Genomic DNA, 21,885 nt, shown 5'->3' with positions numbered 1-21,885 from the left:
GTGTGCGTCTCTTTGGGCCGCGTGCATCTCTTTGAGATGTATGTGTCTCTTGGGATGTTTGAGTCATTTTGGTCTGTGTGTGTTTCTTTTGGCTGTTTGTTTCTCTTAGAGACCATTTGTGTCTCTTTGGGCAATGCGTGTCTCTTTGAAAAGTGTTAATCTTTTTGGTATGTAAGTGTTTCTAAGGTCGTTTTTTGTCTCAGGTGGCTGGGTGTGTTTGTCTCTTTTGGCTGTTTGTTTGTCTTAGGACTGTGTTTATGTATCATAATCCTGTGTGTGTATATTTTGGATTTGTGTCTATCTTTAAGCTGTGTGTCTGTTTGGGCAGTTTGAACCCTTTTGGTCTGTGTGTGCCTCTTTTAGCTGTTTGTGTCGTTTTTGGCTTTTTGGCTTTTTGTATCGTTTTTGGCTTTGTGTGTATCTGTTTGATGTGTGCGTCTCTTTTGGTAGCGTGCATATCATTTATATGTATGCGTCTGTTTGGATGTTTTAGTAATTTTTGTCTTTGTGTGTATCTATTGGCTGATAGGGTCTCTTAGAGACCATTTGTTTATGTTTTGGCAATGTGTTTATCTTTGGGGTGTTTGAATCTTTTTTGTATGTATGTGTCTGTATTGGCGTTTTTTTGTCTCTTTGGGTTGTGTGTGTGTGTCTCTTTGGGCTTTTTGTGTCTCTTCGGACTGTGTGTATGTCTCTTTAGGCTGTGTGTGTCTCTTTGGGCTGTGTGTTTCTCTTTAGGCTGTATGTCTCTTTGGGCAGTGTGTATCTATATGGTCTGTGGGTGCCTCTTTTGTCTGTTTGTGTCGGGTTGGGCTTTTTGGCTTTTTGTGTCGGTTTGGGTTTTGTGTGTCTCTGTTGGATGTGTGCGTCTCTTTGGGCCGCGTGCATCTCTTTGAGCTGTATGTGTCTCTTGGGATGTTTGAGTCATTTTGGTCTATGTGTGTTTCTTTTGGCTGTTTGTGTCTCTTAGAGGCCATGTGTGTCTCTTTGGGCAATGTGTGTCTCTTTGGAGTGTTTGAATCTTTTTTGTATGTCTGTGTCTGTATGGGTGTGTTTGTTCTCTTTTGGCTGTGTGTGTGTCTATTAGGACTGTGTGTATTTATAATTATCCGGTGTATGTCTCTTTTGGGTGTGTGTGTCTCTTTAGGCTGTGTGTCTCTTTGGGCAGTTTGAATCTTTATGGTCTGTGTGTGCCTCTTTTGGCTGTTTGTGTCTTTTTGGGCTTTGTGTCTCTCTGTTGGATGTGTGCGTCTCTTTGGTCCGTGTACGTCTCTTTGAACTGTATGTGTCTCTTTGGGCTGTGGGTGTCTCTTTGTGATGTGTGTGTCACTTTAGGTTGTGTGTGTCTGTTTGGACTGTGTGTCTTTTTGGGGTGTTTGAGTCTTTTTGGTCTGTTTGCGTCTCTTTGGGCTTTTTAAGTCTGTTAGGTCTGTGTTTATCTCTTTGTGGCGTGTGTCTCTTTGGTGTGTGTGTGTTTATTTTGGGTGTGTGTGTCTCTTTGGGCTGTGGATGTCTCTTTGGGCTGTGTGTGTCTCTTTGTGCTGTTTGAGTCTTTTTGGTCTGTGTGTTTCTCTTTGGTATGTTTGAGTCTTTTTGGTCTGTGTGTGGTTCTTAGGTCTGTTTGTGTCTCTTTGGGGTACGTGTGTATATGTGGGCTTTTTGAGTCTCTTTGAGATGTTTGTCACTTTGGACTGTTTGAGTCTTATTGATCTGTTTGTGTATCTTTGGGCTGTTTGAGTCTTTTTTGGGCGGTGTGTGTATATTTGGGATGTTTTTGTATATATTTGGTGTGTTTGTTTGTTTGGGCTTTTTGTGTCTATTTGGGCTGTTTTAGTATTTTTGGTCTGTGTGTGTTTCTTTTGACTGTTTGTGTCTCTTAGGAGTCATGTGTGTCTCTTTGGGCTATGTGTGTCTCTTTGAGGTGTTTGAATCTTTTTGGTCTGTATGTGTCTCTTTGGGCTTTGTATGGCTCTTCGGGCTGTGTGTGTCTCTTTAGGCGGTGTGTATCTCTTTGGGCTGTTTCTGTGTCTTTCGGCTTTGTGTGTCTCTTTGGGATGTTTGAGTCATTTTGCTGTGTGTGTTTTTCTTTTGGCTTTTTGTGTCTCTTAGGAGACATGTGTGTCTCTTTGATCTTTTTTGGGGTGTCTGAGTCTTTTTGGTCTGTATGTGTCTCTTTGGACTGTTTGAGTCTTTTAGGTCTGTGTTTGTCTCTTTGGGTTGTGTTTCTCTTTGGGGTTGTCTGTGTCTCTTTGAGCTGTTTGTGTTTCTTGAGGCTGTGTGTGTCTCTTTGGGCTGTGTGTCTCTTTGGGCTGTTTGAGTCTTTTTGGTCTGTTTGTGTGTCTCTTTGGGCTGTTTGAGTCTTTTTGGTCTGTGTTTGTCTCTTTGTGCTGTTTGTGTCTCTTTGGGCTTTGTGTGTTTCTTTGGGCTTTGTGTGTCTCTTTGGACTGTGTGTCAATACGTTTAAGCAATAAATATTTTTAAGCTTAACCCGTCTTTATTCTTTATAATAGTTCTATTGTAAGCAAGTAACAAACTCTTTCCTGAAGTAACCTCTTGGATACACAAGGCAGAAATTTCATTTAAAAAACTATGAAAAAATTTTAAGTAAGTAAGTAACAAATTCTTTCTTGAAGTCACCTCTTGGATACACAATGCAGAAATTTCATTAAAGAAAGTATGAAAAAATTGTAAGTAAGTAGAGTCTTTTTGGTATGTGTTTGTCTCTTTGGGCTGTTTTTGTCTCTCTGGGCTGTGTGTCTTTCTTTTAGTTTTTTGCGTCTCTTTGGGCTTTGTATAAATACGTTTAAATAATACATATCTTTAAGCTTGACCCGTTTTTATTCTATAGAATAGTTCTATCGTAAGAAACTAAAACGCTCTTTCCTGAAGTCAACTCTTAGATACACAATGCAGAAACTTCATTTAAGAAACTAGGAAAAAATTGTAAGTAAGTAAGTAACAAATTTTTTCTTGAAGTCAGCTCTTGGATACAAACTCTTAATTGTTTTCACGACTTAGATATACGATGTAGAAATTTAATTCAAGAAATTATGAAGAAATTCTCAGTAAGTAACAATTTCTTTCTTGAAGTCAACTCTTGGATACACAATACGGAAATTTCATTCAAGAAATTATAAAAATATTTGTAAGTAAGTAACAAACTCTTTTTTGATTTCACCTCTTGGATATACAGTACAGATAGTTAATTCAAGAAATTATGAAAAAATTATAATTAAGTAACTTTTTTTTCTCTTTATCACAAACAGTTTTTACTTAGCTACACGATAGAGAAATTTAATTCAAGAAATTATGAAAAAATTCTTAGTAAGTACCAATTTCTTTCTTGAACTCAACTCTTGGATACAGAATATGGAAATTTAATTCAAGAATTTCATGACTTATATACACGATGTAGAAATTTAATTCAAGAAATTATGAAAAAATTTACAGTAGGTAACAATTTCTTTCTTAAAGTCAACTTTTGGATACACAATACGGAAATTTCATTTAAGAAAGTATGAAAAAATTGTAAGCATGTAACAAACTCTTTCCTGAAGTCACCTCTTGGATACACAATGCAGAAACTTCATTTAATAAACTATGAAAAAATTGTAAGTAAGTAACAAATTCTTTCTTGAAGTCACCTCTTGTATACACAATACATAAATTTAATTAAAGAAATTATGAAAAATATTTAAGTAAGTAGAAAATTCTTTTCTGATTTAACCTGCTGGATAAACAAAAAGACTTTTCGTTCAAGAAATTATGACAAAATTCTAAGTAAGTAACAAACTCTTAATTGTTTTCACGACTTAGATATACGACGTAGAAATTTAATTCAAGAAATTATGAAGAAATTCTCAGTAAGTAACAATTTCTTTCTTGAAGTCAACTCTTGGATACACAATACAGAAATTTCATTCAAGAAATTATGAAAATATTTGTAAGTAAGTAACAAACTCTTTTTTGATTTCACCTCTTGGATATACAGTACATACTTCATTCAAGAAATTATGAAAAAATCGCAAGTAAGTAACTTTTTTTTCTCTATCATTTCGTTCAAGAAATTATTACAAAATTCTAAGTAAGTAACAAACTCTTAACTGTTTTCACGACTTAGATATACGATTTAGAAATTTAATACAAGAAGTTATGAAGAAATTCTCAGTAAGTAACAATTTCTCTCTTGAAGTCAAATCTTGGATACACAATATGGAACTTTATTACAAGAAATTATGAAAATATTTGTGAGTAAGTAACAAACTCTTTATTGATGTCACCTCTTGTATATAAAGTACAGATACTTCATTCAAGAAATTATGAAAAAAATCGCAAGTCAGTAACTTTTTTTTTCTCTTTATCAAAAACAATTTTCACTTAGCTACACGATGTAAAAATTTAATTCGAGAAATTAGGAAAAAATTCTCAGTAAGTAAAAATTTCTTTCTTGAAGTCAGCTGTTGGATACATAATATGGAAATTTCATTCAAAAACTTCATGACTTAGATACACGATATAGAAATTTAATTCAAGAAATTATGGAAAAATTCTCAGTAAGTAACAATTTCTTTCTTGAATTCAACTCTTGGATACACAATACGGAAATTTCATTTAAGAAATTATGAAAAAATTGCAAGCAAGTAACAAACTCTTTCCTGAAGGCACCTCTTGGATACACAATGCAGAAACTTCATTTAAGAAACTATGAAAAAATTGTAAGTAGGTAACAAATTCTTTCTTGAAGTCACCTCTTGGATACACAATACAGAAATTTCATTAAGGAAATTATGAAAAAATTGTAAGTAAATAGCAAATTCTTTCTTGAATTCACCAGCTGGATAAACAAAAAGACATTTCGTTCAAGAAATTATGACAAAGTTCTAAGTAAGTAACAAACTCTTAATTGTTTTCACGACTTAGATATACGACGTAGAAACTTAATTCAAGAAATTATGAAGAAATTCTCAGTAAGTAACAATTTCTTTCTTGAAGTCAACTCTTGGTTACACAATACGGAAATTTCATTCAAGAAATTATGAAAATATTTGTCAGTAAGTAACAAACTCTTTTTTGATTTCACCTCTTGTATATACAGTACAGACTTCATTCAAGAAATTAAGAAAAAATCGCAAGTAAGTAGCTTTTTTTTTCTTTATGACAAACAATTTTCACTTAGCTACACGATGTGAGAAATTTAATTCAAGAAATTATGAAAAAATTCTCAGTAAGTAACAATTTCTTTCTTGAAGTCAACTCTTGGATACACAATACTGAAATTTCATAACTTTTTTTTCTTTCTCTCTTTATCACAAACAATTTTCACTTAGCCACACGATGTAGAAATTTAATTCAAGAAATTATAAAAAAATTCCCAGTAAGTAACAATTTCTTTCTTGAAGTCTACTCTTGGATATGCAATACGGAAATTTCATTCAAGAAATTATGAAAATATTTGTAAGTAAGTAACAAGCTCTTTATTGATTTCACCTCTTGAATATACAGTACAGATACTTCATTCAAGAAACGCGATTAAACACGTTTTGAAACTACATGCTATTTGCTTGCCTTTCCTTGGCACCTTTCCAAATGAGCGGGGATTCCCCGCCGGTTCCTACACATTGCAAAAAAGTGAGCAGTATGAAAACTCCACGTTTTCAACCAGACTGGTTTTTTCGCTAAATCTTTGGAAACAGCCTCTATTTCTGACCGTTTAAGTTTTGATGTTAAAAAGATTGGATGGTAAATACGCCGCCTCTCACGCCTCTTTTTTCCGAAATCGTGCAGTCAAAATTTGACACGACACACAAACAGAGTCATAGTGAGAGAGATATCCAAAAAGTTGGGTTGATCTAGGTTCACTTAGAGTGGCGCGCCACTCTAAGTGAACCTAGATCAACCCAACTTTTGGATATCTCTCTCACTATGACTCTGTTTGTGTGTCGTGTCAAATTTTGACTGCACGATTTCGGAAAAAGAGGCGTGAGAGCGGCGTAGTTACCATCCAATCTTTTTAACATCAAAACTTAAACGGTCACAAATAGAGGCTGTTTCCAAGATTTAGCTAAAAAACCAGTCTGGTTGAAAACGTGGAGTTTTCGTACTGCTCACTTTTTGCAATGTGTAGGAACCGGTGAGAATCCCGCTCATTTGGAAAGGTGCCAAGGAAAGGCAAGCAAATAGCATGTAGTTTCAAAACGTGTTTAATCGCGTTTCTTGAATGAAGTATCTGTACTGTATATTCAAGATGTGAAATCAATAAAGAGCTTGTTACTTACTTACAAATATTTTCATAATTTCTTGAATGAAATTTCCGTATTGTGTATCCAAGAGTAGATTTCAAGAAAGAAATTGTTACTTACTGAGAATTTTTTCATAATTTCTTGAATTAAATTTCTACATCGTGTAGCTAAGTGAAAATTGTTTGTGATAAAGAGAAAAAGAAAAAAAAAGTTATGAAATTTCCGTATTGTGTATCCAAGAGTTGACTTCAAGAAAGAAATTGTTACTGACTGAGAATTTTTCATAATTTCTTGAATTAAATTTCTACATCGTGTAGCTAAGTGAAAATTGTTTGTGATAAATAGAAAAAAAAAGTTACTTACTTGTAATTTTTTCATAATTACTTGAATGAAGTATCTGTACTGTATATCCAGGAGTTGAAATAAAAAACAAGAGTTTGTTACTTACTTACAAATATTTTCATAATTTCTTGAATGAAATTTCCGTATTGTGTATCCAAGAGTTGACTTCAAGAAAGAAATTGTTACTTACAGAGAATTTCTTCATAGTTTCTTGAATTAAATTTCTACGTCGTATATCTAAGTCGTGAAAACAATTCAGAGTTTGTTACTTACTTAGAATTTTGTTATAATTTCTTGAACGAAATGTCTTTTTGTTTATCCAGCAGGTGAATTCAAGAAAGAATTTGCTACTTACTTACAATTTTTTCATAATTTCTTTAATGAAATTTCTGTATTGTGTATCCAAGAGGTGACTTCAAGAAAGAATTTGTTACTTACTTACAATTTTTTCATAGTTTCTTAAATGAAGTTTCTGCATTGTGTATCCAAGAGGTGCCTTCAGGAAAGAGTTTGTTACTTGCTTAAAATTTTTTCATAATTTCTTAAATAAAATTTCCGTATTGTGTATCCAAGAGTTGACTTCAAGAAAGAAAGTTTTACTTTCTGAGAATTTTTTCATAATTTAGTGAATTAAACTTCTACATTGATTATCTAAGTCAAGAAATTTTTGAATGAAATTTCCTTATTGTGTATCCAAGGGTTGAGTTCAAAAAAGAAATTATTAATTACTGAGAATTTTTTCATAATTTCTTGAATTAAATTTCTATATTTTGTAGCTAAGTGAAAATTGTTTGGGATAAAGAGAAAAAAAGTTACTTACTTGCAATTTTTTCATAATTTCTTGAATGAAGTATCTGTACTGTATATCCAAGAGGTGAAATCAAAAAAGAGTTTGTTACTTACTTACAAATATTTTCATAATTTCTTGAATGAAATTTATGTATTGTGTATCCCACAGTTGACTTCAAGAAAGAAATTGTTACTTACTGAGAATTTCTTCATAATTTCTTCATAATTTCTTGAATGAAGTATCTGTACTGTATATCCAAGAGGTGAAATCAAAAATTAGTTTGTTACTTACTTACAAATATTTTCATAATTTCTTGAATGAAATTTCCGTATTGTGTATCCAAGAGTTGACTTCAAGAAAGAAATTGTTACTTACTGAGAATTTCTTCATAATTTCTTCATAATTTCTTGAATTAAGTTTTTGCATCGTATATCTAGGGCTTGAAAACAGTTAAGGGCTTTTGTCCAAGAGTTGACTTCAAGAAAGAATTTGTTGATAGTTTACATACAATTTTTTCTTAATTTCTTAAATGAAGTATCTGCTTTTATTATCAAAGAGGATATTTTAGAAAAGACTGTGTTACTTGCTTACAATAGAACTATTCTAAAGAATAAAGACGGGTTAAGCTTATAGATATTTATTGCTTAAGCGTATTGACACAAACCCCACACAGACGCACAAAGCCCAAAGAAACACACACAGCCCAAAGAGACACAAAGAGCCCAAAGAGACACACACAGACCAAAAAGACTCTACTTACTTACAATTTTTTCATAATTTCTTTAATGAAATTTCTGTATTGTGTATCCAAGAGGTGACTTCAAGAAAGAATTTGTTACTTACTGAGAATTTTTTCATAATTTCTTGAATTAAATTTCTGCATTGTGTATCTAAGAGGTGACTTCAGGAGAGAGTTTGTTACTTGCTTACAATAGAACTATTCTAAAGAATAAAGACGGGTTAAGCTTAAAGATATTTATTGCTTAAACGTATTGACACACAGCCCAAAGAGACACACAAAGCCCAAAGAAACACAAACAGCCCAAAGAGACACAAATAGCCCAAAGAGACAAACACAGACCTAAAAGACTCAAACAGCCCAAAGAGACACATAAACAGACCAAAAAGACTCAAACAGCCCAAAGAGACACACATCCCAAAGGGACACACACAGCCTCAAGAAACACAAACAGCTCAAAGAGACACAGACAGCCCCAAAGAGAAACACAACCCAAAGAGACAAACACAGACCTAAAAGACTCAAACAGCCCAAAGAGACACATACAGACCAAAAAGGCTCAGACACCCCAAAAAAGCTCAAATAGACACACATGGCTCCTAAGAGACACAAACAGCCAAAAGAAACACACAAAGAGCAAAATGACTCAAACATCCCAAAGAGACACACATAGTCCAAAGAAACACAAACAACCAAAATAGACACACACGGGCTAAATAGACAAAAACATACCAAATAGAAATAAACATCACAAAGATAAAAAAATAGACAAAACTGATTAAAAAACCACAAAGAGACGCAAATAGAACAAAGACACACACATGACTCCTAAGAAACACAAACAGTCAAAAGATACAAACACAGACAAAAATGACTCAAACAGCCCAAAGAGACACACATAGCCCAAAGAAACACAAACAGCCCAAAGAGACACAAACAGCCCAAAGAGACAAACACAGCCCAAAAAACACACAAACAGCCCAAAGAGACGGAAACAGATCAAAAAGACTCAAACAGTCCAACGAGACACACATCCCAAAGAGACGCACAAAGCCCAAAGAAACACACACAGCCCAAAGAGACACAAACAGCCTCAAGAGACACAAACAGCTCAAAGAGACACAGACAGCCCCAAAGAGAAACACAACCCAAAGAGACAAACACAGACCTAAAAGACTCAAACAGCCCAAAGAGACACATACAGACCAAAAAGACTCAGACACCCCAAAAAAGCTCAAAGAGACACACATGACTCCTAGGAGACACAAACAGCCGAAAGAAACACACAAAGAGCAAAATGACTCAAACATCCCAAAGAGACACACAAAGCCCAAAGAAACACAAACAGCCCAACGAGATACACACGGGATAAAGGGATATCCACAGAAAAAAAATCCACAACCCGCCCAAAGAGAAGCATACCGAACAAAAAGATACAAAAATCCCAAAGAGACAAACACAGTGCAAACAGACACACATGAAACATATTAGACCGAAGAAGTCCCAAAAAACGCAAACAGACCAAAATGATTCAAACAGCCCAAAGAGACACACATAGCCCAAAGAAACACAAACAGCCCAAAGAGACACAAACAGCCCAAAGAGACAAACACAGCCCAAAAAAGACTCAAACAGCCCAAAGAGACGGAAACAGATCAAAAAGACTCAAACAGTCCAAAGAGACACACATCCCAAAGAGACGCACAAAGCCCAAAGAAACACACACAGCCCAAAGAGACACAAACAGCCCAAAGAGACAAACACAGACCAAACAGACTCAAGCAGACCAAAGAGACACACAAACACACCAAAAACACTCAAACAGTCCCAAAGAGACACACAGCCCAAAGAGACACACACAGCCCCAAGAGACACAAACAGCCCAAAGAGACACAGACAGCCCAAAGAGAAACACAACCCAAAGAGACAAACACAGACCTAAAAGACTCAAACAGCCCAAAGAGACACATACAGACCAAAAAGACTAACACACCCCGAAAAGACACACAGTGCAACTAGACACACACATCCTAAGGAGACACACACTTGACAAAGAGACACACACAGCCAAAAGAGACACATACAGTTCAAAGAGAATTACACTGCCCAAAGAGACTCACACATAAAACATAGAGACACAAAGCACAAAAAGACACAAACAGCCAAAAGAGGCACACACAGACCATAAAGATTCAAACAGCCCAAAGAGACACACAGCCTAAAGAGACACACACAGCCCAAAGAGACACACACAGGCTAAAGAGAGATACACACAGTCCGAAGAGACACACAAAGCCCAAAGACAAACACACACACACCCCAACGCTACAAAAAACGCCCATACAGACACATACATACCAAAAAGATTCAAACACCCCAAAGAGACACACATTGCCCAAAGAGACACACTTGGCCTCTAAGAGACACAAACAGCCAAAAGAAACACACATATACCAAAATGACTCAAACATCCCAAGAGACACATACAGCTCAAAGAGATGCACGCGTCCCAAAGAGACACACACATCCAACAGAGACACACAAAGGCCAAAACTACAAAAAAAAGCCGAAAAGTCCAAAACGACACAAACAGCCAAAAGAGGCACACACAGACCATAAAGATTCAAACTGCCCAAAGAGACACACAGCCTAAAGAGACACACACATCCCAAAGAGACACACACAGTATAAAGAGAAATGCACACAGTCCTAATATACACAAAAACCCAAAAGAGAAAAACCCAACCCCAAAAGCGACAAAAAAACGTCCATACAGACACTTACATACCAAAAGTATTCAAACACCCCAAAGAGACAAACATTGCCCAAAGAGACACACATGACCTCTAAGAGACACAAACAGCCAAAAGAAACACACACAGACCAAAATGACTCAAACATCCCAAGAGACACATACAGCTCAAAGAGATGCACACATCCAACAGAGACACACAAAGCCAAAAACCACAAAAAAAGCCAAAAATCCCAAAACGACACAAACATCCAAAAGAGGCACACACAGACCATAAAGATTCAAACTGCCCAAAGAGACACACAGCCTAAAGAGACACACACAGCCCAAAGAGACACACACAGTCTAAAGAGACATACACACAGTCCGAAGAGACACACAAAGCCCAAAGAGACACACATGGCCTCTAAGAGACACAAACAGCCAAAAGAAACACACACAGACCAAAATGACTCAAACATCCCAAGAGACACATACAGCTCAAAGAGATGCACGCGGCTCAAAGAGACGCACACATCCAACAGAGACACACAAAAACCCAAAACGACACAAAAAGCCAAAAGAGACACACACAGGCCAAAAAGATTCAAATTGCCCAAAGAGACACACAGCCTAAAGAGACACACACAGCCCAAAGAGACACACACACACAGGCTAAAGAGACACACACAGCCCTAAGACACACACAAAGCCCAAAGACACACACACACAGCCAAAAGAGACAAAAAACGCTCATAAAGACACATACAGACCAAAACATTCGAACGCCCCAAAGAAACACACATAGCCCAAAGTGACACATACGACAGCTAAGAGACACAAAAAACCAAAAGAAAGTCACACAAACCAAAATGACTCAAACAGCCCAAAGAGACACACATAGCCCAAAGAAACACAAACACCCCAAAGAGACACAAGACCAAAGAGACAAACACAGCCCAAAAAATACTCAAACAGACCAAAGATACACAAACAGATCAAAAAGACTCAAACAGTCCAACGAGACACACAGCCCAAAGAGACGCACAAAGCCCAAAGAAACACACACAGCCAAAGAGACACAAACAGCCCAAATATAAAAACACCGACCGAAAATAGTCAAACAACCCAAAGAGATAAACAAACAGACCAAAAAAGACACAAACCGAACAAAGAGATTCACAGTCAAAATAGACACAAACAACTTCAACATACACAAATAGCTTAAAGAGGCACAGATAGGCCCCTCATGCAAACACTTCTGAGTGTAGTCTACTATTCCTTAATTAGCAGCATCGTAGATTTTGTTTAAATACTTATTTTTTCATTTTCCAGATTCAAGATTTTTATTTAACACAAATGAATAGACAAGCTGAAGTATTTAAAACGAGCCAACATAGAGCTACGATCGCAATGAATGGTACTTGTTATACCTCCAAAATTGACTCCCCCTCTCCTACCCTCCCCTGCCCCTCAGAAATGAGGGAACGAAGGGAACGTTAGATCCTATTTTAAATTGACAATACTTTTCAAATGTTACTTGTGTATTATACAGACCACATCGGAGAGGTAAAACTAGGTCAAGTAACAAATTACCTGAGTTAACAACCCCTTCGGAGTTACCTTAACTGTTCATCAGTTTAATCCTTTTTTCTCCACCGTCATACAATCCAATCACTAATTAGAATCATTCACACTCCTATTATTCAAAACATTAATTAATATCGTTCATTGTCTACGTAAATTAAGTTATAGACAATACTGGTTTAGAAAAACTTGAATAAAATAATTGATTATATTGGCAGCTAAACAAGACGCGCCGGTCATGTATACCGTGAATTAGAAATCCGGTAAATTGTGTCAGAAAAACTTGAACCAAACCAGATTATACCCACCTAACCAGATTGTACCAACCAAACAAGATTGTACCTACCAGAAACCTGTTCGGTACAGGGGCGTATGCAAAGTAGTACCTTGGTTACTACTAGTATATGTATATTAAACTGACAATTCACATTCATTTGTATTTTTCAGTAAAGTGCAAATTTTGTTCTGGCCTTGGGAAGGCATAAGGGTTTTGCGCCCAACTTATGTTAATTTCTGCTCGTTTTGAGTTTGACTCGGCTATTTATTGTAAAACTTTCTATAAAAGTTTACTTTCGGTAAACTTTCTATAAAAGTTTACTTTCGGTAAACTTTCTATAAAAACCTTATATGCCCCCAGGGCATAACTTACAACCCTTGTCCTGAGGGCTGTGGGGGAGGGGTTGACATCCTTAATGACCTAATTTCTAGAACTTTCAACTACGTTGAACAAAATGTCTATGTCAAAAGTTTGTTTGGATGTGTTTGGGGAAATGGTGGGCGTAAGAGGGGATGCACTCCAATCACTTTCAGCTATTAAAAAAGGCACTAGCCCTTTCAATTTCCAATTGAATGAGCCCTTTTGAAGTTTCTACAACAACCGACAACGCTTTCAATAAAAACTTTATATGTCCCTCCTCAGAGACATAATTTCCAGATCTTTCAACTACGTTGAACAAAATGGCTATCTCAAAATTTCGATTGGATGTGTTTGGGGAAAATATGGGCGTGGAAGGGGTGTTAGTTTCCTTGCAATCAGTTTCGACTATTAAAAAGGGCACAAGCCCTTTCAATTCCAATTGAATGAGCCCTTTTCGAAGTTTCTACGACAACTCTTTTGATACGAAGTGCTCTGGTCTAAAAAAAAGAAAAAAGAAACATTTTACCAACATCGTTCTTTACTTAGGCAGCGCTATTGCGCTGCCTAAATATTCCACTTTATCATCTTGTTACATATAATCTTTGGTACAATCTACATGACTAGCAAAAAAAGAAGAAATACAAAGAAAATAATGATTTGCAAGTTTTACCAACATCCTTGAGATGGAAGATTTAGTTCCATATGTTAGTTTTTCCGTTTAGGATTATTATTGTAACTCTCACTGTTGATAATGTTCAATAAACTTTTAGGTGAAATAAATATTGTTGACAAAACATCACATTTTTTGGCATCACCTTAAAAATGGAGTTTCAGAAGAAAGTTATGAAGAAAGAAAAGGAGAACATCACAGACTTGGAAACTGGAGTTAAAGGTAACGATGCGCAATTTTTTCATTTATTTTTACGCATTATTCACCATGGGCGCCGATAAGGGGGGTAGGGGGAGCCGGCGCTAGTCCCACCTGGCTGAATGACGCTGCCTTATATTTTTATATTTTTGTCTTGAGATTTTTATTATACAGCATTTGAAGTGCCGATTAGACCAGGCAAGCCCCCCCCCTAAAATTCAGCATATGGGCGTCCATTTTATCCTCTACCCATTGCTTTGTATAACCTTTTGGCTCGTGATCAGTGCTATGTATGAAAAAATGTCGCTGTGGTTAAGGTGTCACTGTGGCGAGGTTAGTAGTTGCCTTACTATGGTGTCAGGAGTCAAACATGGTTGTGTCACCTGCCAGGTCATCAGCTGTATTTCTGTCAGAGATCTGTGAACGCCTTGGGTCCTTTTGAGTCTTTAATGTTGCTATGCTTGAGCTGAATACTCAATTGAGACATTCTAGCTGTTATTTTCAGACACGTTGGCTGTCAAGAGTTATTGGTGAATTCTTTGATTTAACTGTTTAAAGTGGATTGTTCGTTACAGGTTAATTCGGCTGTGCAGTCATTGTAGACTTTCACTAAAAAGAAAAATTTTTATGTCACTATTTTTTAAATTCTTCTGGGAGGGGTATTTTGAAGTAATTTAGCCTCTTTTTACATACATATATGGATATATGGTACATGGTACATATATGGATACATGGTACATATATGGATGTACATGGTATTGAAAAAGGACTCGAGCCTTTTAAGGTATGCCCAAATGACATTTTTTTTATTAGTAATGATTTATGAACAAATTATGTAGTTCAACATACGATATATGAGGAGTTTCTGATGCTGTTTCACAAAGCTTTAGTTCCTTTGAACCATATACCTGTTCTCGAGGGGAAAGCTCTGTTCAAGCTGGCAGGCAAGGTCTAAAAAGAGAGTATTTACCTTGGATCTGAAATTGCTGCCATCTACCGTTTCTAGGCCAATGACTTCTGTCTGTGATTTTGGTTGAGTTTGTCATTTCGTTTCCTGCGTTTGAGACTTGGAAATAGGAAAAATTCTTCATTTGATGCATCTTTTTGAAAATCTAGTAGATGACAAAGTCATATTTTTGACAAATAATGAAAAAGAAAATGGGATAATGACTTAGCAAAGCGCTACATTTTGGAATGCTACGTGTGCCGCATAGTTCTGCCATGCTCGGCACACGCCAACTGGTGTATGCAATTTCTGAAAGTAAACGTAAAAAGGTAGACAGTATTTGGTTTTTCACTGATCGTTTTGAACTCATGGTATAGGTACCAGGAGCCAGTGGCACAAGAAAATGGGAGTTTTTCGGAGGCATATGCCCCTTCGTCGACTTTTGCCCGAAAGTATTCATTTCCGTATGACGCCTGTGGAGCAACTACATTGAGCTTAGGGGACAAACAGTTCGGGTTCTCTGAAACGTACACAGTTTCCAAGCCCCCTATCTTCCCCACGAAAGCACCAGAATTCGCTTTGTAGGCGCATAGCTACTGTCAAAGAAACTATTCCCGAGACATTTTAGATCAGTTGCTCTTACAATCGAGACATTAACAAGCTTCAAAGTTTAAAAATTCTGGGACTTCCAAAACAGTGAAACTTTGATGCCTACTAGCTCCTGGATCGCGAAGGTTCAAGGCATGAAATTTCTTGTGGACGGTAAGGTCTCCTTGACTGTAGGTACTTGCCTATCTAACTTTAAGCGAATCTTGGTACCTTTGATTTTCGATCACCTCCCGGCAAGCTATCACGGAAGTGGCCAATCTCAAGCGATCAGTTCGTATATGTCAAGTTCCAATCTTTGTCTACCACGCTATATGTCTACCTGCCCGTTGATTCGGCAGTCCCGCTGCCTCACAATGTTGTCCAAATCTGCACTTAGTTGCCTGTATGTTTCATATTGATTGGATCTCTGAGCCTGTGACCCCCTAGAAACGTGCCATCACTATCCTTGAAGAAGAATTATTCTTAGAAAATACAATTTTAAAATTTTTGAAAGGTTGACAACTCCAGTCTTGTTGTTGTTGTTAGTGCTTCTGGGCTATCTGCCCTTTGTACACTTGACGTACCTCAAGTCAAAATCTGAAAACCCGCTTTTGACTTAGTGGCGTCAATGAAGAAAACTTTTCTAGTTTTTGAGGGAATTTTAAACTTTTGATGGCACTGTACTTTCTTCTTATCCAATAATTTTTCCTTTTCTTCACACTTTTAACATGTAGATATTCAAAATTCTAACTTAGGGCATAACACAACAAGTAAATGCTTGGATGTTTAAATCTAAAAATATAACACAAATAAAACTCAGTTCAACAAATCCATTCTTATTTATTCAAATCAAAACATAAAGTGCTTGAAAATGAAACATAAAATGAAATATACAATGCTAGGTTATTCAAAACTAAAATCTCGACGGAATCATAAAATCTCATCCAACTTTGTCTTTTTTGTAAAACGGCCTAAAAGACTAACAGAAAGGTTTCTAGCCCAGATGGGCGCGTCTGCAAATTCTAGCACACAAGGGTAACTCCAGTCTTTAATTGATGGCGGAGAATCAAAACCAAAATGTCGCTTTTGCAACCTTTTTAAACGGGAAGCCCACCAAAGGCTGTTGTAACACTTCACGCTGCCCATGTAACCAGGGGCGTAATTTTCTATGAGGTTGGAGGGTAATTGCCCTCCACAACGCAGTCTCCCCCCCCCCGGCTGAAACTTTGTTTCTGCAAAATATGTTCTCAAAACTAAGATAAGCCTACATAATTCAAGCATCCAGAGAAACAGGTCAGTTTTCTTTAGTAAATCTGTGCCTTTATGGTACTAAATGGCTCATTTTCCATTTTTCACTGTCATTTCCACTTGATTTGGAAAAAATGGCTCCAACTTTGCCCCCTCCCCCAGGATTTTGACGAAATTACGTCACTGCATGTAACATGAATATTGTTTGCTATCTTAGGAAAAATGGTTTTACTATTTGGTTTCTATTGATTGACTTTTAAATTAATAATCGTCATTCTATTTTACTGTGGCTGTTTTAAGAGTATCATAACAGAAACTGGTGCTGTTTCAAAAGGGCTCAAGAACGTGAGCTTTCAGCTCGCGTCACGCAGTGTGACTTGCTGAATTTCGTAACATTATTTTAATGTTCAACCAGCATTTTTTACTTAAAGGCCGGGCTTTAAATAAAAGTTCAAATAGGGATAAAATCCTTTTAATAGACAGTGATAGAAATTCACAAAAATACCAGATATTTCGGTCACATATGCACGTAGGCCGCGCTTTTTGGCTTACGTCCCCTTTCCCCTGTGTTCTCTAGATTTGTCTAATGATTTTTTATATTTTCCGTATGATACATCTATTTTTTTTGACGCTATGCCCCTCCCATCCCCAAAAATTCCCGTGTATGTCTTTTTTAGAGACTAGTTGGAAAATCTCCAGGTAGATTTGAAGTAAATTATTTCAATAGACCATCGTTTCTTTGTGGTAAAAAAACATCCTTTCTACTTTGCTTACCTTCACACTAGGGGACACGAGAAAGTTATGATTCCTTGGGAAACTGTATGGAAAACGTGAGAGTGTTTGTAAATTTTAACAGTTTGAGATTATGTGGACTTTTTTGGCAGCGTCAATTCCCGAAAAAAAAAATCGCTGAAATTATTCTTGGTAAAATCCTCTAACCCTCCTCCTTTGAATTTTAATGTTGCAACAATAAATCATTTGCCTTGGTTTTCATGTTTGGGGGGATTTATCTTAAAATCTTTTTCAGACTTCGAATAACCAAACGTTGTGGACTTACGTGTATTTTTTCTACATTTCCGAAGGGGGTGGTCGTCAAACCCCTGAACTTCAATTTTGGAAGACCAGGAGTTTATAGACTGAATTTATTCTGCGACATTTTGCAAGGAAGATTTGACGGTTTTCCGAAAATGATTTTTTTTATCGATTTTACAGAATTTTTTTTTGCAAGTTTGTCTCCCTGGGACAGTTTTTACCGGCGCCTTTGCTAATTATCGTACAAAGATTATGATCTGTATAAGACATTTCTCGCTTTATTCCTTTAGATGGATATCTTTCGTAATATTGCCTTTAGATTTTGATTTATTTATAGAGGATAAAATTTCCTCTCGTATTTCATCACAAGGGAGTCTTTTTCGCAAACGGGTCCCATCAATCATCGCACATGTCGCCCAGGCGAGCTACCGCTCTTGTCCGTTCCGTCTGCCTCTCTCTCATTCTCACCCATAAGAAATTGTCTGATACAGTTTACGCGTGGTGCGTTGCGTAGTCTGTTTGTAGCAGACGGCTTGTTGAGTCAATAGAAAAAATTTATGATTTAAAATTGTCTGGCAACCTTGTGTGTTCAGTCTTTGTGCAGGACGCGGTAAATCTGTGATTTAGTTTACTTGTTGAATTCCGCTATTGTTGTGCACTTTGAAGATCGATAGGAATTCTTTCTCTCTCAAGAGTGTCTTAAGGGATATTGCTGGATGAATGCCAGTTTTTATTGTGATTGTGTTTTTGAAGTGTAAAATGTGAGAAAAAAGCTTATCTGTAAATATGTTATGTTTAAGTGCCTTGTAGTCAGCGAAAATGTTTCAGTGTTTTATTCAGTATCGTGACCCCTCAATTTTTGACGGTGTTGATATGAGGGATGTCTTTCCAGGTAGGCTATATGCTTTACGTATATTCTTGCAATTTAGAATTCTTTTTTTTTCAGATTCCTAAATCATCATAAACTATTAATTAAATTTCAACCTTGGCGGTTTTTACTACATCATGGTTTACTAACAAATTTGTAAAAAAAAACGAGAGGGAAATTTGCATGAATATTTAGGACAAAATGATTAGGCTACTTGAGTGGGAGTGGGCAATATCTAGACGAATAAAGCCACAACAGGGAACAAAAATGTCTTTGAAATATCAAGGGGTACTTCCATATTACCCAGTAAAACAGTCGAGAAGTTTGCTGAATGTTTGACCTAAGGAAACCGATTTTATAGCCACAAAGACAAATGACGGGTGAAAGAATGCATTGGACTTGTATAATTTGGGCTAGCCCAAATTATATATTTAGGCTAAATAAATAGGCTAGTCTATATATTTGCACATTAGGTTAGCTTAGATTATTTCACCCCCCCCTAATGTAAAAATATTTAGCCCAAATTATATTAGTATATAAACTAAATTAGGTACTTATGCAGTATGCGGTACCCACCGCTATAGACTGTACAAGGAAATACTAATGGAAACCCGTCAAACAGGTATTTGCAAGAGATAAATTGATCGCAAAGCTTGGTTTCTCATTGAGTTTACAATATTTAAACTGTTGTTTTTTGGTGTTTAGGGGGGGGGAAGGTACTTTGGTTAGGTTACGTATTTAATATATGCTCTGCTTTACCCCCACTCCCCTAATGTTCATATATATATAGCCCAAATTTGTTTCTAAACTATTATATACTACTCCTTTTTTATTTTATTTCATTAGCATTAACCAAAGCTGACTTCTTTCGTGATTACCGTATAATGCATAAGTAGCATACCCTAAATTATTATATTTCCATCATATTTTGGTATATTTCATTAGGATTGATTGATTGATTGACCTATCAAGGTTTTGGCAATTGTTTGCATAATCTCTTGTGTTTATCGTATAATCCGCCAATTTTGTTTTCAGAATTCGCCCTAACCCCTCTTCAAAACAAATTCCTGTGCTCTTGCTTTATTTAGTATTTGAACCAATTAGGTACTAGTACATTAGATGATCACTTTTATATACTATACAAGGAAACCAGTCATGCAATGACAGACAAAACCCGCCAGAGACCGGTTGTCAAACAGTTCGTGGTAACGAACTGTAAGTAAGGAGCGACCCGGCTCAATGGTAACCGAAACTCTAGAAAACGGGTTTTTGATACCAATAGATACATCAAAAGAATCATATTTCAATGCTGATTTCAAATATATAATTTTCATCAAGTTTAGTGCTACCCATCAAAAGTTACGCGCCTGAGAAAATTTGGCTGATTTTCAAAAAAAGGAGGAAAGACCGCCTAAAAGTTATAGAACCTTAATGAAATTCCCACCATCATATTCAGCGTATCAGAGAACCCTACTGTAGAGGTTTCAAACACCTATCTACAAAAATGTGGAATGTTCTATATTTTGTCAGAAGAAAGATCACGGATGCGAGTTTATTTGTTTTTTTTTCCAAGGTTGATTGAATAGACGCAGTGGTCCTAGAATATCGTCGGAAGACTCATTGGAAGGGAAATGAATATTTGTAGTTACCATTTTAAGTGACCAAAAAAATGGAGGATAACTAGGCCCCCTCCCACGCTTATTTTTTTCCCCAAAGTCACCCGATAAAAATTTTGAGATTGCCATTTTGTTCAGCATGGTCGAAAATATGTTAAATATGTCTTTTGAGATGACTTAATTCACCGAAGTCCCCAGGGGGAGGGCTAAAAGTTCTTAACTTTACCCAATGTAAACATATAGTATTGGTTATTGGGAAGTATACAGAAGTTTTCAGGAGTTTTTTTTTCTGGTAGTGGGGGGGGGGGGTCGGGGGTTATGTTGGATCTGTCCATGAAGGAAGTTTTCATGGGAGAAGGGAAATTGCCATGAAGAGGGCGCCGGACTTGCCAGCATTATTTATTGGTTATTGGGAAGTATACAGACATTTTCAGGAAGGATTTTTTTTCTGGAGGGGGGGGGGCTAGAGGAGGGGGTTACTCTGGAGAATCTTTCCGTGGAGGATGTTTGGGGTAAGGGACATTTCTATGAAGGGTGCGCCGGATTTCCAAGCATTATTTAAAAAACGATCAGAAATTAAATAAAAAAAACACGTTTTTTTTTTCAACTGAAAGTAAGAAGCAACATTAGAACTTAAAACGAACAGAAATTATAACGTATGTGAGGGGGTTCTCCCCCAAGTCAATACCTCGCTCTTTACGCTACAGTTTTTTTAGTGCTTTCAAAAGAGCTATCTATTCTAATTAAACGGCCTTTGTGATTCAGGGGTTTGTGAATCAATTTTTTTTTTAATTTTAACGTAAAAAGTGCGGTATTGAATAAGGGGAGAACCCCCTCATATACGTAATAACATATACGTAATAAAAAATAAACAATAAAAAAAACAAGCGATACGGCTCAATAGTAGGCCTAATCGAAACCTTTAAAAACGGAATTTTGATGTCAATAAATCTATCAAAAGAATGTGTCTGTAATGCTGATTCTAAACATATAAATTTTATTAAGTTTAGTATTACTCATCAAAGGCTACGAGCCTGAGAAAATTTACCCGATTTTTTAAAGAGGGGGGAAACATCCCCTACAAGTGAAAGAATTTTAATGAAATTCACACCGTCAGATTCAGCGTATCAGAAAACCCTATTACATAGGTTTCAAGCTCATATCTGCAAAAATCTGCAACTTTGTATTTTTTTGCCAGAAGAAAAATATACGAATATAGAAGTGAGTTACGCAAGTTAATTCTTAAATTACGTAATAACTAAACCTAGAGACATCCATTTAGCAAAAGAAAAGTAAAATTTTTACACAAATTTTTTTTACTTATTCAAATATGGCGAGCCAAAATAAAAGCTGCATAACCTAAAAAACGATCAAAAATTAAATAAAAAAAACAACTTGTTTAAACTGAAAGTAAGGAGCGACATTAAAATTTAAAACGAACAGAAATTATTCCGTATATAAAAGGGGCTGTCCCCCCCTCACCGACTCCCTCTTTACGCTAAAGTTTGACTCTGTCTGACAACTTTATTTTTTGAAACAATAAAAAATTTTAGCGTAAAGAGCGAAGCGTTGAGGAGGGGACATCCCCTTTCATATACGGAATAATTTCTGTTCGTTTTAAGTTTTAATGTCGCTCCTTACTTTCAGTTTAAAA

At 36.2% G+C, this 21,885-nt stretch overlaps 1 protein-coding gene across 3 annotated transcripts in view; it reads left to right on the top strand.

Moving 5' to 3' along the window:
- LOC148947325 (SLIT-ROBO Rho GTPase-activating protein 1-like) overlaps positions 1-21,885 on the top strand; it is a 707,344-nt gene that overhangs the window by 19,751 nt on the left and 665,708 nt on the right. For 2 of the 3 annotated variants that reach the window (XM_089097015.1, XM_089097013.1), the window contains exon 1: positions 18,271-18,639. In XM_089097015.1, the coding sequence (XP_088953141.1) occupies positions 18,567-18,639 (73 nt within the window). In that variant the 5' untranslated portion in view covers positions 18,271-18,566. Of the gene's footprint in view, positions 1-13,835; positions 13,958-18,270; positions 18,640-21,885 lie in introns of those variants that run through there. The other variant, XM_089097014.1, reaches the window with a different exon arrangement.

The sequence above is a fragment of the Artemia sp. Qi Xiang Cuo genome, chromosome 11, assembly GCF_049724085.1.
Source record: "Artemia sp. Qi Xiang Cuo chromosome 11, ASM4972408v1, whole genome shotgun sequence".
Classification (NCBI taxonomy): Eukaryota; Metazoa; Arthropoda; class Branchiopoda; order Anostraca; family Artemiidae; genus Artemia; species Artemia sp. Qi Xiang Cuo.
The sequence above is the reverse complement of the archived record's forward strand: the minus strand, read 5'-3'. Positions and strand labels throughout refer to the sequence as shown.